General features: G+C 38.3%; 1 protein-coding gene across 2 annotated transcripts in view; it reads left to right on the top strand.

The window, feature by feature from the left end:
- Positions 1 to 2,231: 2,231 nt before the first annotated feature.
- Positions 2,232 to 16,427, top strand: part of Ltn1 (E3 ubiquitin-protein ligase listerin) — a gene marked incomplete at its 5' end in the record, with an annotated part of 147,904 nt that continues 133,708 nt past the window's right edge. For both annotated transcript variants that reach the window (XM_070098650.1, XM_070098651.1), the window contains 3 exon segments: positions 2,232 to 2,466; positions 5,326 to 6,176; positions 8,587 to 8,705. In XM_070098650.1, coding sequence (XP_069954751.1) covers positions 2,232 to 2,466; positions 5,326 to 6,176; positions 8,587 to 8,705 — 1,205 coding nt within the window.

Below are 16,427 nucleotides of genomic sequence, written 5' to 3' on the forward strand. Positions count from 1 at the left end.
TTATTACAATATTGCATAACAGTAAATCATCTATTTTTTGGTTTGAATAAAAATTCATTATGTGAATAAAAAATAAAAATGGAATTCATTAGTAAAGCCTGAAAACATAACTAATGAACAGAGGAAATGTTAGTTTAGTGCCAGGAATGCCTACATTGTTTATTCTGGACCCTGTTTTGAAATTGGAATATTTTGAACTTTTCATTAAATTGGCCAAATTCCCAATTTCCGATCACTTTATTTTGTAGTTGAAGCAGTTGATTTGGCGAATTCTTGTGCTCAATCGATAGAATAGAAGTAATACTAGTGAAATAGCTAAGAATTTGGTCGACTGGAATAATGTAATTGGCCTAACATGGGAGTCAAAGCCCGTAAAATCACTGATGCGTAAATTTCGCAGACATCAAAATTCGCGAGAGCGTCAATTTTCCATCAAATTTCATACTTTTTTGTTGTATTACCTTCAGAAAAAGATTCTCTACCATTTCATCAAAAAAAATAACAAAATTATTTTTTGAAAATTCTTGGACACTGGTGCACCCTTTGAAATTTGGCCTTTGGACCCAGAAAGGGTTAATGCTCTAATAGGGGGTAAGGGGTGTGCAATAATACCAATTGTTCACAACTCCCAAATTATGAAATTAATATTTCATGATCGTCCAGATATCTTCTGAAGTAGTAGACTTGGTTCACTGATGCAGAAGACAGCAGGACACTAAGAATACAGGTATTGTAACCTGTAGTATGCAATACAGTTCTGTGCTGTATAGTAATTTTTTAGTACTGCGTAATCTACAGTAATTTTCATTGTTTTTGTGGTGGAGAGATGAAATGTAAACTGCTGTGATCATCAGTGGTGACTCAGAAAAACTTTTATTCTGAGTCAGAGGAGCTGTAAAGCTCTTAATTGTGAAAATAATGTAGATGGCTCAGAAGGTATAGTTTTCTGAGAACCATGTTTTCACTAGGCACCACCACTTGCTCTAGCAGCCATTGTTAACCCTTTCAAGGTCCGTCCCGTAGATCTACGGCTTCACATTCAGTGTCCAAACCGTAGATCTACGCCAAAATTCTAGCGACATCAAATTTAGCGCGAAAACGCTCATAGGCCTACATGTGAGAGAATGGGTCTGCGTGGTGGGTGTGCACCGTAAACAAAAATTCTAGGCGCCCGCATAGCATTGTGGGAACGCCGACTCAATTACCTTTGTTCACCATGCCTCGTCGCAAGGCAGCTCTCACTCCAAGGAAAATTGGGACTCCTCTTCCTATCTGATAGTTCTGACACTGATGGAAGTGGAAATGAAGACGAATTCTTTGGCTTTGATCAGTTAGTGACCGACAGGAATGACCAGGATATCGATAATAGCGCAGAAAACCCTGACGATCCTCAACCTTCTACCTCTGGTGTGGGCACTCCTCAGTCACGGTCAGTTGTACCTCATCGCAAGAGAAAACTATTATTTTCATGTGGCCAAGCCTCTGACTTCAGTAATGACGATGATAGCCAATTTCTGACCACTTTGATGGGTAGTTCAAATCGGTAAATGGGCGGTTTCTTGTACTCGGTTGATAGAAAAAATGGAGTTCTAAAGAAATATTTATGAGTTTGGTCGACTGGAACAATGGAATTGGTCAAAAATAGGGCTCAAAGTCGGTGAAATCGCCGATGCATATATATTGCCAAGATTGCTAATTTCGTGGGAGCGTAATTTCATGAGTTTTTGACCAAATTTCGTACATTTGGCGTCATTACCACCGGGAAAAGATTCTCTATTATTTCATAAGAAAAAATAATTTTTTTTTCCCCAAAAAATTTTTCAACATAGAATGACAGTTTCAGAAAGGGGCTTGCGACAGTCAAAAGGTTAAGGAGTTAAAAGTATAATTTAACTAGTGAATTTTGCCCATAATTTTAAAAGTTTGTCATATCGAGGTGTGTTTCTGTCAAGAGTTTATTGTATGTAGAATATAAGCACACCCAGTGCATTATGTAAACATGTGAATTTTTCATTAGTTTCAATAAATAGTAAATTTCATTGACAAATATAGGATGTTATGTTCATGTTCATTTTTTTTTTTTTTTTTTTTTTTTGTAAAGTACAGTACATTTTTTAAAAGTATTAATTATTATGCAGCATGATGTTCGTGTTATATCACATACAAAATAACAATATTGTCAAGTGATGTGATAATGTGAGAAACTCTATTGGATAATTACTTATTTTCAGCCGTGCTTGTCTATAAGTGTGTTGCGGCTGCTGATTGAGAAGATGACTGATCGTCGGGAGAGAGATGAAGTGGCTGCAGCTTGGTTATTGTCATCACATTTGGGATCCAGACTTGTTCAACTGGTAGACAGACTTTGTGGTCCTATAAAGATATTAACATCAACTCAACACTTGATGCAGCAGGATGACCTGATTTCTCTATTTAATTTTGTACTTAGAAATGGAAACAAGAAGGGTAGGCATGATCATTTTGTTAAAAATTTACATGTAGCTGTTAATACTGAAACTACATATTGGTCTTTTTTTGGGGGGAAAGTGGGGGAAGAACAGAATTTTAAATTCAGAATTCATTTATTGTTGTAATACATTCAAAATTTAACAGAATTCTGGAAGCAGTTTATTTTAAAATGCCACAATGGTCACGTGATATTATGGTAAAAGAAAAATCTACTTTTCTTCCAAAAATCCTCAATTATTTGCCAAAGTTGTTTGAGAGCCATTCCATTGTTGCATCATAATGAACTATGCACATATCTTGTATTGTCTAAAGTTTTTTATTATTATTACTTAACACATCGGCCGATTCCCGCCAAGGCAGGGTGGCCCGAAAAAGAAAAACTTTCATCATCATTCACTCCATCAATGTCTTGCCAGAAGGGTGCTTTACACTACAGTTATAAAACTGCAACATTAACATCCCTCCTCCTGAGTGCAGACACTGTATTTCCCATCTCCAGGACTCAAGTCTGGCCTGCCAGTTTCCCTCAATCCCTTCGTAAATGTTACTTTGCTCACACTCCAACAGCATGTCAAGTATTAAAAACCATTTTTCTCCATTCACTCCTATCAAATACGCTCATGCATGCTTGCTGAAAGTCCAAGCCCCTCACACACAAAACCACCTTTACCCTCTCCCTCCAACCCTTCCTAGGCCGACCCCTACCCCGCCTTCCCTCCACTACAGATTTATACGCTCAAGAAGTGATTCTGTTTTGTTCTATTCTCTCTACATGTCCGAACCACCTCAACAACCCCTCCTCAGCCCTCTAGATAATAGTTTTGGTAATCCCACACCTTCTCCTAATTTCCAAACTACGAATTCTCTGCATTATATTCACACCACACATTGCCCTCAAACATGACATCTCCACTGCCTCCAGCCTTCTCCTTGTTACACCATTCATCACCCATGCTTCACACCCATACAAGATTGTTGATACAACTATACTCTCATACATTCCCCTCTTTGCTTCCACGGACAAAGTTCTTTGTCTCCACAGACTCCTAAGTGTACCACTCACCCTTTTCCCCTTATCAATTCTATGATTCACCTCATCCTTCATAGACCCATCTGCTGACACGTCCACTCCTAAATATCTGAATACATTCACCTCCTCCATACTCTCTCCCTCCAAACTGATATCCAATCTTTCATCACTTAATCTTTCTGTTATCCTCATCACCTTACTCTTTCCTATATTCACTTTTAATTTTCTTCTTTTACATCCCCTACCAAATTCATCCACCAACCTCTGCAACTTCTCTTCAGAATCTCCCAAAAACACAGTGTCATCAGCAAAGAGCAACTGTGACAACTCCCACTTTATGTTAGATTCTTTATCTTTTAACTCCACACCTCTTGCCAAGACCCCCTCATTCACTTCTCTTACAGCCCCATCTATAAATATATTGAACAACCACGGAGACATCACACATCCTTGTCTGAGGCCTACTTTTACTGCGAAAAAATCTCCCTCTCTCCTACATACTCTAACCTGAACCTCACTATCCTCGTAAAAACCTACCTCCTATACCATCCACCTGCAACATCTGCCACATTGCCCTCCTATCCACCCAGTCATATGCCTTTTCCAAATCCATAAATGCCTCAAAAATCTGTTTACCTTTATCTAAATACTATTCACTTATATGTTTCACTGTAAACACTTGGTCTAAACACCCCCTACCTTTCCTAAAGTCTCCTTGTTCATCTGCTATCCTACTCTCCGTCTTACTCTTAATATTTTTCAGTAATAACTCTACCATACACTTTACCAGGTATACTCAACAAACTTCTTTCTTCTTTCAACACACCGACCGTATCCCACCGAGGCAGGATGGCCCAAAAAGCAAAGCAAAAGTAACTCAACAGACTTATTCCCCTATAATTTTTGCACTCTCTTTTATCCCCTTTGCCTGTATACAAAGGAACTGTGCATGCTCTCTGCCAATCTCTGGGTACCTTACCCTCTTCCATACATTTATTAAATAATAGCACCAACCACTCCAAAAATTATATCCCCACCTGCTTTTAACATTTCTATCTTTATCCCATCAATCCCAGCTGCTTTATCCCCTTTAATTCTACCTACTGCCTCACAAATTTTCCCCCACACTCACAACTGGCTTTTCCTCACTCCTACAAGTTGTTATTCCTCCTTGCCCTATACACGAAATCACAGCTTCCCTATCTTCTTCAACATTTAACAATTCCTCAAAATATTCCCTCCATCTTCCCAATACCTCTAACTCTCCATTTAATAATAATTTAATTTTAGTTTCAAAATGTGCATAATTGTTCCAAAATTATTTGACATTTATTTCGTTCATTTTGAAAGATTAATATTTATTTTAGCTGCATGGTGGAATTAGGTGATAATTTATAGTTTATAGTGTATAATAATAAGTTATAGTTTTGTTTAGTATTTATTTTGTATGTTTGCTATATCTGTATGTTTTTAGTATGTAAATTCTACAAAATTAAACATGTGCAACAGCAAATTATATTTCAGGCTAATTTTTTTCTTTGGTAACTTTAAAAAAAAAAAAAAAAAACTAGCCCAATGAAACCAAACCTAATGTAACCAGGTTACATTAGGTCAGAATCCAGGTTAAGTTACATCAGACTGACTGCTGAATGAATAAATAGTCGTGAAAGTGTTCTTTTTCTTGGTCACCCTACCTTGGTGGGAGATGGCCAGTGAGTTAAAAAAAAAATTAGTTTTCTTACACCTTTACAGTTTTTGGAATACTTTGTTGTGTGGTAATTTGATTGTCATTTAATGAAGAACCTTAAAATGCTTTTTTCTGACAGAACCGGTGATTGCCATGGATTACATATCACAGATTCTGACCAAACTCAGCATCAACCTTAAAGTCAGTGCTCCAGGTGAAAATGAACCAGAAGACAGAATTGTGCAGTTGGTGACAAATTTGGCAGGGCAGCTTTTCAGTAGCTATGTATGTTGGCAGACAAGAGGCATCCATGAATTTATGAAATCATTGTTTTTGTTACTTTGTCAGTCCTCAAAGTCTCTTTCAGAAGAGACAGTTGACCTTCTCAAGACAACTTTCTTGAAGGCTTTTAAAGGTTTAATTGCATCACTAGCAGCTGATAATCCAAATAAGTTTATGGAAGAGGGCAGCTGTCTTAATTCAACTTTGAAAGATATTAAGAAAACTGTGCTTGAAAGCACATGTACATACCATCTAGCAGTGACAATGGCTGATCTTGCACATAATCTTATGGCATTAGTATTCAATCAAGTATCAAAGGAGGAAGATTGTAGTATCATCCTAGATCATAGCAAAACACAAAGCATGCTAGATTTGCTTATACCTTCTGAGGGAGAATGGGTACAGTTAGAATCACAACTCTCACCTCTGTATGTGGTTCCAGCTATTCTAGAGGGTACAGTATCATTCAGGGAATTTATTTTTCCAAAAAACATACATGAACAGCAAAAATGGGATCATGCACATACCCGTATGTCCATGTTTCTCTGCGATTTGTTATTATTTATGTGTGGGTCAGGAGATACTGACTCATTGAGTTTAAAAGAGGAGCAGGTGTCTCTTGGGAAGTACACTCATCTCGTTGTCTCTGCACTTCACTCCACTTGCCATGCAAATGTCATGCAAGAATTAAATGATGCCCTCCTGAATGTAAGTATTTTATTGTTCATTTTCAAGTACTATTTTTAATTCCTTGTTGCAATAATGTATTGAAATACTGATGTGTATAAGATACAAATATTGAAGTTAAGTATTAAGGCCTCATATATGAAATGTGAATATCGGAAAAAATTATAATGGCAACTAGTTGACCTCAGTCTTTAATGGAACTGTTTCAGTGGTAGAAACAAAAGGAAATACTCTTATTGAAGATTTATTTCTTTGAAAGCAGTTACAGTGGTGGTCTACTATATTTTCACACACTACTTTGGCTTCTAGTTGCATATTCTTCATTATCTTATCATGGGTCTTCGTGTTGCATCCTCTCTTTCTTCCTCTCCCACCTGAGTGTGTTTGCTTATTCTCAGATTATAATTTTTTTAAAAATGACCTGTTCTTCAGTGATGAGCATGCTTGTTCCTTATAAAATTATATATTTTTTTATTAGCACACTGGCCGATTCCCACCAAGGCAGGGTGGCCTGAAAAAGAAAAACTTTCACCATCATTCACCCCATCACTGTCTTGCCAGAAGGGTGCTTTACACTACAGTTTTTAAACTGCAACATTAACACCCCTCCTTCAGAGTGCAGGCACCGTACTTCCCATCTCCAGGACTCGAGTCCGGCCTGCCGGTTTCCCTGAATCCCTTCATAAATGTTACTTTGCTCACACCCCAATAGCACGTCAAGTATTAAAAGCCATTTGTCTCCATTCACTCCTATCAAACACGCTCACGCATGCCCGCTGGAAGTCCAAGCCCCTCGCACACAAAACCTCCTTTACCCCCTCCCTCTAACCTTTCCTAGGCCGACCCCTACCCCGCCTTCCTTCCACTACAGACTGATACACTCTTGAAGTCATTCTGTTTCGCTCCATATAAGTGAACAGTATTTAGATAAGGCTACAACATTCATCACCCATGCTTCACACCCATATAAGAGTGTTGGTAAAACTATACTCTCATACATTCCCCACTTTTCCTCCAAGGACAAAGTTCTTTGTCTCCACAGACTCCTAAGTGCACCGCTCACCCTTTTCCCCTCATCAGTTCTATGATTCACCTCATCTTTCATAGACCCATCTGCTGACATGTCCACTCCCAAATATCTGAATACATTCACCACCTCCATACTCTCTCCCTCCAATCTGATATCCAATCTTTCATCACCTAATCTTTTTGTTATCCTCATAACCTTACTCTTTCCTGTATTCACTTTTAATTTTCTTCTTTTACATACCCTACCAAATTCTTCCACCAACCTCTGCAACTTCTCTTCAGAATCTCCCAAGAGCACAGTGTCATCAGCAAAGAGCAACTGTGACAACTCCCACTTTGTGTGATTCTTTATCTTTTAACTCCACGCCTCTTGCCAAGACCCTCGCATTTACTTCTCTTACAGCCCCATCTTTTATATATTAAACAACCACGGTGACATCACACATCCTTGTCTAAGGCCTACTTTTACTGGGAAATAATCTCCCTCTTTCCTACATACTCTAACTTGAGCCTCGCTATCCTCGTAAAAACTCTTCACTGCTTTCAGTAACCTACCTCCTATACCATACACCTGCAACATCTGCCACATTGCCCCCCTATCCACTCTGTCATACTCCTTTTCCAAATCCATAAATGCCACAAAAACCTCTTTAACCTTATCTAAATACTGTTGACTTATATGTTTCACTGTAAACACCTGGTCCACACACACCCTACCTTTCCTAAAGCCTCCTTGTTCATCTGGTATCCTATTCTCCATCTTACTCTTAATTCTTTGCATAATAACTCTACCATACACTTTACCAGGTATACTCAACAGACTTATCCCCCTATAATTTTTGCACTCTCTTTTGTCCCCTTTGCCTTTATACAAAGGAACTATGCATGCTCTCTGCCAATCCCTAGGTACCCTACCCTCTTCCATACATTTATTAAATAATAGCACCAACCACTCCAAAATTATATCCCCACCTGCTTTTAACATTTCTATCTTTATCCCATCAATCCCGGCTGCCTTACCCCCTTTCATTTTACCTACTGTCTCACAAACTTCCCCCACACTCACAACTGGCTCTTCCTCACTCCTACAAGATGTTATTCCTCCTTGCCCTATACACGAAATCACAGCTTCCCTATCTTCATCAACATTTAACAGTTCCTCAAAATATTCCCTCCATCTTCCCAATACCTCTAACTCTCCATTTAATAACTCTCCTCTCTTATTTTTAACTGGCAAATCCATTTGTTCTCTAGGCTTCCCTAACTTGTTAATCTCACTCCAAAACTTTTTCTTATTTTCAACAAAATGTTTTCAAGAAATACAATTTTTTAGGTCAAGTGCAAATAATATTGAATTGTACATCTTAATATAGCTCTATATAATTTTCTTTTCGTTTTACAGAGTACTGTGTCTGATGACGTAAGACATGGTACAAGTAAACTTAATGAGGACATGAAGTGCCTGTTAAGATTACTAAATCAAGGAAACAAGAGACTTATCACCAAACAAATGAAAACCAGGTTGGGAATGAATGAATTATAGTAATTAGTCAAACAAAGATAATGCAGTACTTTATGATAATGTGTAACAGATTACGTCATATTCATAGTTCTTTGACATTTTTCTTGAAGTTGAATATGCTTTTACAGCTCTTAGTTCCTTAACCCTTTCAGAGTTTCGGCCGTACTAGTACGGCTTATGACCCAGGGTTTTTGACGTACTAGTATGCCTAAATTCTGGCGCCCTCAAATCTAGTGAGAGAAAGCTGGTAGGCCTACATATGATAGAATGGGTCCATGTGGTCAGTGTGCGCGGCATGAAAAAAATCCTGCAGCACAGTGCGTAATGAGTAAAAAAAAAAGTTGACCGTGTTTTTGGATTAAAACAGCTACTTTGCACTGCATTTTCGTATGGTATTTATTGTTGTATTCTAGTTTTCCTGGTCTCATTTTATAGAATGGAAGACATATTACAGAAATTGAGATGATTTTGACTGGTTTTACATAGAAAAGTACCTTGAAATTGAGCTCAAAGTAGCAGAAATGTTTGATTTTTTACCAAAGTTCAAAAGTAAACAAATCATGGTATGCGTCCAATACATGTCAACTGGTGAGTCTAATATTCTTTCACAAGTGCGCTGATATTATTTATACCATTTCTACACCAATGCAGTAGTCTACATAACAGTAAATCTATTTTTTTGTGAGAATAAAAATTCAAAGTGGAAAGGAAAAGAATGTAAGAGGGGCATGTGGACGTGACTAATGAACAGAGGAAACGATATTTTAGTGCCAGGAATGTCTTTCTTGTTTATTCTGGACCCTATTCGGAAATTGGCATCTTTTGAAATTTGTGTGAAATTGGCAAAATTGCTAAATTCTGACCACTGTATTGGATAGTTGAAATCAGTAAATAGGTGGTTTCTTGTGCTCATTCGATAGACAAAATGAAGTTCTAGCGAAATAGTTATGATTTTTGTCGACAAGTACACTCAATTGGCTGAAAATAGGGCTCAAAGTGGGAAAGTCCCCGATGCGTAAACATCATCGAGACCGCTAACTTCGCGAGAGCATAATTCTGTAAGTTTTCCATCAAATATCATACTTTTGGTGTCATTATGATCGAGAAAAGATTCTCTATCTTTGCATAAGAATTTTTTTTTTTAAATTTGGCCGACCCTGAGAACAAGTCTCTGAGAGGGCCTGTCGACCCTGAAAGGGTTAATCTATCCCATAATTGTAGAGTATTTCTTCTTTAAGTCATACAGCTCTTCAGGAAAAGTCTGGTCGACCTATATTATTACTCAGAGTCCTGCAAGTGTGGAATAAAAAAAAGTAATTACTCTACATAATTTTACAGGATAAGACTTTGTATTCCATCATCTTATAGTAAGTCAGTAGGTTAAGTTCAAAAATGGGAGTTGTAGGTTGTCCATTGCTCATTCAGATATGCTTTTTAAGGGCAAAGTTTTACTGTATCTTCCCAGGCACAGACACTACATGAAATATGGGTCCTGTATATTTATATCCAGTAGGGCCCCTCTTAAATGGCAAGTTAGGTAAAGTGGAACACCCCCTTTTTTTTCATTTATAAATGCATATAAATGCTAGATAGCAGGTTTATACTAACATATATTAAGTTAGCAATAGAACTAGGCAGTAAAAAACACAATAAAAGGTAAAATACACAATACACTTGTTACCCTAAATTTTTTTTTTTTCTTCTTCTTTCTTCAACAAGTCGGCCGTCTTCCACCGAGGCAAGGTGACCCAAAAAAGAAAGAAAATCCCCAAAAAGAAAAAACACTTTCATCATCATTCAACACTTTCACTACACTCACACATTATCACTGTTTTTGCAGAGGTGCTCAGAATACAACAGTTTAGAAACATATACATATAAAGATACACAACATATCCCTCCAAACTGCCAATATTCCAAACCCCTCCTTTAAAGTGCAGGCATTGTACTTCCCATTTCCAGGACTCAAGTCCGACTATATGAAAATAACCGGTTTCCCTGAATCCCTTCACTAAATATTACCCTGCTCACACTCCAACAGATCGTCAGGTCCCAAGTACCATTCGTCTCCATTCACTCCTATCTAACACGCTCACGCACGCTTGCTGGAAGTTCAAGCCCCTCGCCCACAAAACCTCCTTTACCCCCTCTCTCCAACCCTTTCGAGGACGACCCCTACCCCGCCTTCCTTCCCCTATAGATTTATATGCTTTCCATGTCATTCTACTTTGATCCATTCTCTCTAAATGACCAAACCACCTCAACAACCCCTCTTCTGCCCTCTGACTAATACTTTTATTAACTCCACACCTTTTCCTAATTTCCACACTCCGAATTTTCTGCATAATATTTACACCACACATTGCCCTTAAACAGGACATCTCCACTGCCTCCAACCGTCTCCTCGCTGCTGCATTTACCACCCAAGCTTCACACCCATATAAGAGTATTGGTACTACTATACTTTCATACATTCCCTTCTTTGCCTCCATAGATAACATTTTTTGACTCCACATGTACCTCAATGCATCACTCACCTTTTTTCCCTCATCAATTCTATGATTAACCTCATCCTTCATAAATCCATCCACCAACATGTCAACTCCCAAGTATCTGAAAACATTCACTTCTTCCATACTCCTCCTCCCCAATTTGATATCCAATTTTTCTTTATCTAAATCATTTGATACCCTCATCACCTTACTCTTTTCTATGTTCACTTTCAACTTTATACCTTTACACACATTCCTAAACTCATCCACTAACCTTTGCAATTTTTCTTTAGAATCTCCCATAAGCACAGTATCATCAGCAAAAAGTAACTGTGTCAATTCCCATTTTGAATTTGATTCCCCAAAATTTAATCCCACCCCTCTCCCGAACACCCTAGCATATTAATATTAATATGAATATCTGAGAGGTGAGTGGCAGTGTAAAGTTTTTCCATGTCAGCAATAAGTCACTTTGACTTTTTTGAGTTATCCTAGGTTCTCTACACATATGCTGCTATATGTAACTATATTTGATGGCTATCTCAGCCATTGACATACCTTGTTAGTAAGTTTATTCAGGTATACACAAATATAGTTACATAGATTATCATACATATGTGTAGAGAACCTAGGATATCCCAAAAAAGTCAGTTCACTAATTTTAATCATTTCTAACTTGGCACTTAAAGTAAGAGGCATACGACTCTTCTTTTTATGACAACTAAACTTAGATGCCATAATCAACGAGAGCCAACTAGTTAACGATCTAGTAAACGAGAGAGAATGAGATACACAGAGTTCAGACAATGTAAAAAAACGAACTGAATGGGTGGTGGGTATTCACTCGGTCAGGCGAAATAATCGCGTATTAATGTGTGTCCAATTTTAGTTCATTCACATACGTTTGTAAGAGTTTGTGATACTTTTACCTCTCAATACAGTATTTGTTTTTATTAAAATAATAATTTCCTCACAATAAAAATACAGTGGAACCTCAGCTTAAGAGTGCCCCAATGTGCGAGTTTTTCAAGATACGAACAGTCGCTTGGTCGATTTTTTGCTTCCAGAATGCGAGCACGCCTCAAGGGAGGTTCCTTGACGCTGGTGAGGGGCTCTTGCATTTCATCTAGGGAATTGGATCTCAATTGTTTGTTGGACTATCGTATTGAACTTGGGCAGTGTATGATGGAAAGATGCTTCTTAACATAAACCAAAATTGAAAAAATCGGACCATAAATAACAGAGTTTACTTCTCAGCCATTAGCCGCCCCTTAGCAGTATATTTTCATGTGGTTTTTATGGTTGTATTCTCATTTTTGGTCTCATTTGATAGACTGGAAGATATATTACAGAAATAGATATGATTTTGATTGGTTTCACGAGCATAAGTACCTTGAAATTGAGCTCAGAGTAGCAGAAATGTTCGATTCTTTGGCGATGTTCAAGAGTAAACAAATGACGTCACCGTCCAATACCTGTCCAACTGGCCATTCCAATACGCAGTCAGGAATAGGTTGACATTATTTTTTATTATTATTATTAACACATCGGTCGATTCCCACCATGGCAGGGTGGCCCGAGAAAGAAAAACTTTCATCATCATTCACTCCATCACTGTCTTGCCAGAGGGGTGCTTTACACTACGGTTATAAAACTGCAACATTAACACCCCTCCTTCAGAGTGTAGACACTGTACTTCCCATCTCCAGGACTCAAGTCCGGCCTGCCGGTGTCCTTGAATCCCTTCATAAATGTTACTTTGCTCACACTCCAACAGCACGTCAAGTATTAAAAGCCATTTGTCTCTGCTCATACTCCAACAGCACGTCAAGTATTAAAAGCCATTTGTCTCTATTCACTCCTATCAAATATGCTCATGTACACTTGCTCGAAATCCAAGCCCCTTGCACACAAAACCTCCTTTACCCTCTCCCTCCAACCCTTCCTAGGCTGACCCCTACCCCGCCTTCCCTCCACTACAGATTTATACACTCTCAAAGTCGTTCTGTTTTGTCCCATTCTCTCTACATGTCTGAACCACCTCAACAACCCCTCCTCAGCCCTCTGGATAATAGTTTTGGTAATCCCACACCATCTCCTAATTTCCAAACTATGAGTTCTCTGCATTATATTCACACCACACATTGCCCTCAGACATGACATCTCCACAGCCTCCAGTCTTCTCCTCGTTGCAACATTCATCACCCATGCTTCACTCCCATACAAGATTTTTGGTACAACTATACTCTCATACATTCCCCTCTTTGCTTCCACAGACAAAGTTTATCTCCACAGACTCCTAAGTGCACCACTTACCCTTTTCCCCTCATCAATTCTGTGATTCACCTCATCCTTCATAGACTGATCTGCTGACATGTCCTCTCCTAAATATGAGAATACATTCACCTCCTCCATACTCTCTCCCTCCAATCTGATATCCAATCTTTCATCACCTAATCTTTTTGTTTTCCTCATAACCTTACTCTTTCCCATATTCACTTTTAATTTTCTTCTTTTGCATACCCTACCAAATTCATCCACCAACTTCTGCAACTTCTCTTCAGAATCTCCCAAAAGCACAATGTCATCAGCAAAGAGCAACTGTGACAACTCCCACTTTGTGTTTGATTCTTTATCTTTTAACTCCACACCTCTTGCCAAAACCCTAGCATTCACTTCTCTCACAACCCCATCTATAAATATATTGAACAACCACGGTGACATCACACATCCTTGTCTAAGGCCTACTTTTACTGGGAAATAATCTCTGTCTCCTACATACTCTAACCTGAGCCTCAGTATCCTCATAAAAACTCTTAACTGCTTTCAGTAACCTACCTCCTATACCATACATCTGCCACATTGCTCCCTTATCCACCCTGTCATATGCCTTTTCCAAATCCATAAATGCCACAAAAACCTCTTTACCCTTATCTAAATACTGTTCACCTATATGTTTCACTGTAAACACTTGGTCTTCACACCTTTCCTAAAGCCTCTTTGTTCATCTACTATCCTACTTTCTGTCTTACTCTTAATTCTTTCAATAATAACTATACTATGCACTTTACCACGTATGCTCAACAGGCTTTTTTTTTTTTTTAAACAAGTCGGCCATCTCCCACTGAGGCAGGGTGACCCAAAAAGAAAGGAAATCCCCTAAAAGAATATACTTTCATCATTCAACACTTTCACCTCACTCACACATAATCACTGTTTTTGCAGAGGTGCTCAGAATACAACAGTTTAGAAGTATATATGTATAAAGATACATAACATATCCCTCCAAACTGTCAATATCCCAAACCCCTTCTTCAAAGTGCAGGCATTGTACTTCCCATTTCCAGGACTCAAGTCCGGCTATATAAAATAACCGGTTTCCCTGAATCCCTAATACCAATCGTCTCCATTCACTCCTATCTAACACGCTCATGCACACTTGCTGGAAGTCCAAGCCCCTCACCCACAAAACCTCCTTTACCCCCTCCCTCCAACTTTTTCGAGGACGACCCCTACCCCACCTGTCTTTCCCTACAGATTTATACGCTCTCCATGTCATTCTACTTTGATCCATTCTCTCTAAATGACCAAACCACCTCAACAACCCTTCTTCAGCCCTCTGACTAATACTTTTATTAACTCCACACCTCCTAATTTCCACACTCCGAATTTTCTGCATGATATTTACACCACACATTGCCCTTAGACAGGACATCTCCACTGCCTCCTTGCTGTGGCATTTACAACCCAAGCTTCACACCCATATAAGAGTGTTGGTACTACTATACTTTCATACATTCCCTTCTTTGCTTCCATAGATGACATTTTTTTGTCTCCACATATACCTCAATGCACCACTCACCTTTTTTCCTTCATCAATTCTATGATTAACCTCATCCTTCATAAATCCATCCACTGACACGTCAACTCCCAAATATCTGAAAACATTCGTATCTTCCATACTCCTCCCGAATTTGATATCCAATTTTTCTTTATCTAAATCATTTGATACCATCATCAACTTACTCTTTTCTATGTTCACTTTCAATTTTCTACCTTTACACACACTCCCAAATACGTCCACTAACCTTTTGCAGATGGGGTTGTAAAAGAAGTAAATGCTAGGGTGTTCGATAGAGGGGTGGGATTAAATTATGGGGAATCAAATACAAAATGGGAAGTGACACAGTTACTTTTTGCTGATGAATCTCCCATAAGCACAGTATCATCAGCAAAAAGTAACTGTGTCACTTCCCATTTTGTATTTGATTCCCCATAATTTAATCCCACCCCTCTCCCGAACACCCTAGCATTTACTTCTTTTACAACCCCATCTATAAATACATTAAACAACCATGGTGGCATTACACATCCTTGTCTAAGACTTACTTTTACTGGGAAGTAGTCTCCCTCTCTTCTACACACCCTAACCTGAGCCTCACTATCCTCATAAAAACTCTTTACAGCATTTAGTAACTTACCACCTATTCCATATACTTGCAACATCTGCCACATTGCTCCCTTATCCACACTATCATATGCCTTTTCTAAATCCATAAATGCAATAAACACTTCCCTAACTTTATCTAAATACTGCTCACATATATGCTTCAATGTAAACACTTGATCTACACATCCCCTACCCACTCTAAAACCTCCTTGCTCATCCGCAATTCTACATTCTGTCTTACCTCCAATTCTTTCAATAATAACCCTACCATACACTTTTCCTGGTATACTCAGTAAACTTATTCAATACTTACTGAGATATGGAGGAGTGAAGTTGACAGAAATTGAACAGCATATGGCAACTTTGCCGACTGCCAGCCACCTGGTAATAGTTTTTTTTTTTTCTACTTTTTTCTTTTATTTTTCAATATTTTATTTTTTCAAGTAACTTTTATGGCCTCTGAGACCAATATAGAGACTATTTGGTATATATTCACTCATTGTATACTACACAATAACAGCACAAACTTTGCTGTCATTATATTGTTTACAAAACATGTTTACACAAACCAACATTAAAAAATGTTGTTTATTACTATTTTTCTATCATATAGATACACATATAGAGTCACTAGACAGGTTTCTATAACTACAAGAGGTTCTGAAAGCTTGTAGTTGTGTGGGGGTGGACATGTAAATATTCTGAGTCACCAGTGTGTCTTGTGTCACAATTATGCATCATACCTCCACTCGCTAACACTCACTGCCTTCCACAACACA

The sequence above is a fragment of the Cherax quadricarinatus genome, chromosome 63 (genome assembly GCF_038502225.1).
Source record: "Cherax quadricarinatus isolate ZL_2023a chromosome 63, ASM3850222v1, whole genome shotgun sequence".
Classification (NCBI taxonomy): Eukaryota; Metazoa; Arthropoda; class Malacostraca; order Decapoda; family Parastacidae; genus Cherax; species Cherax quadricarinatus.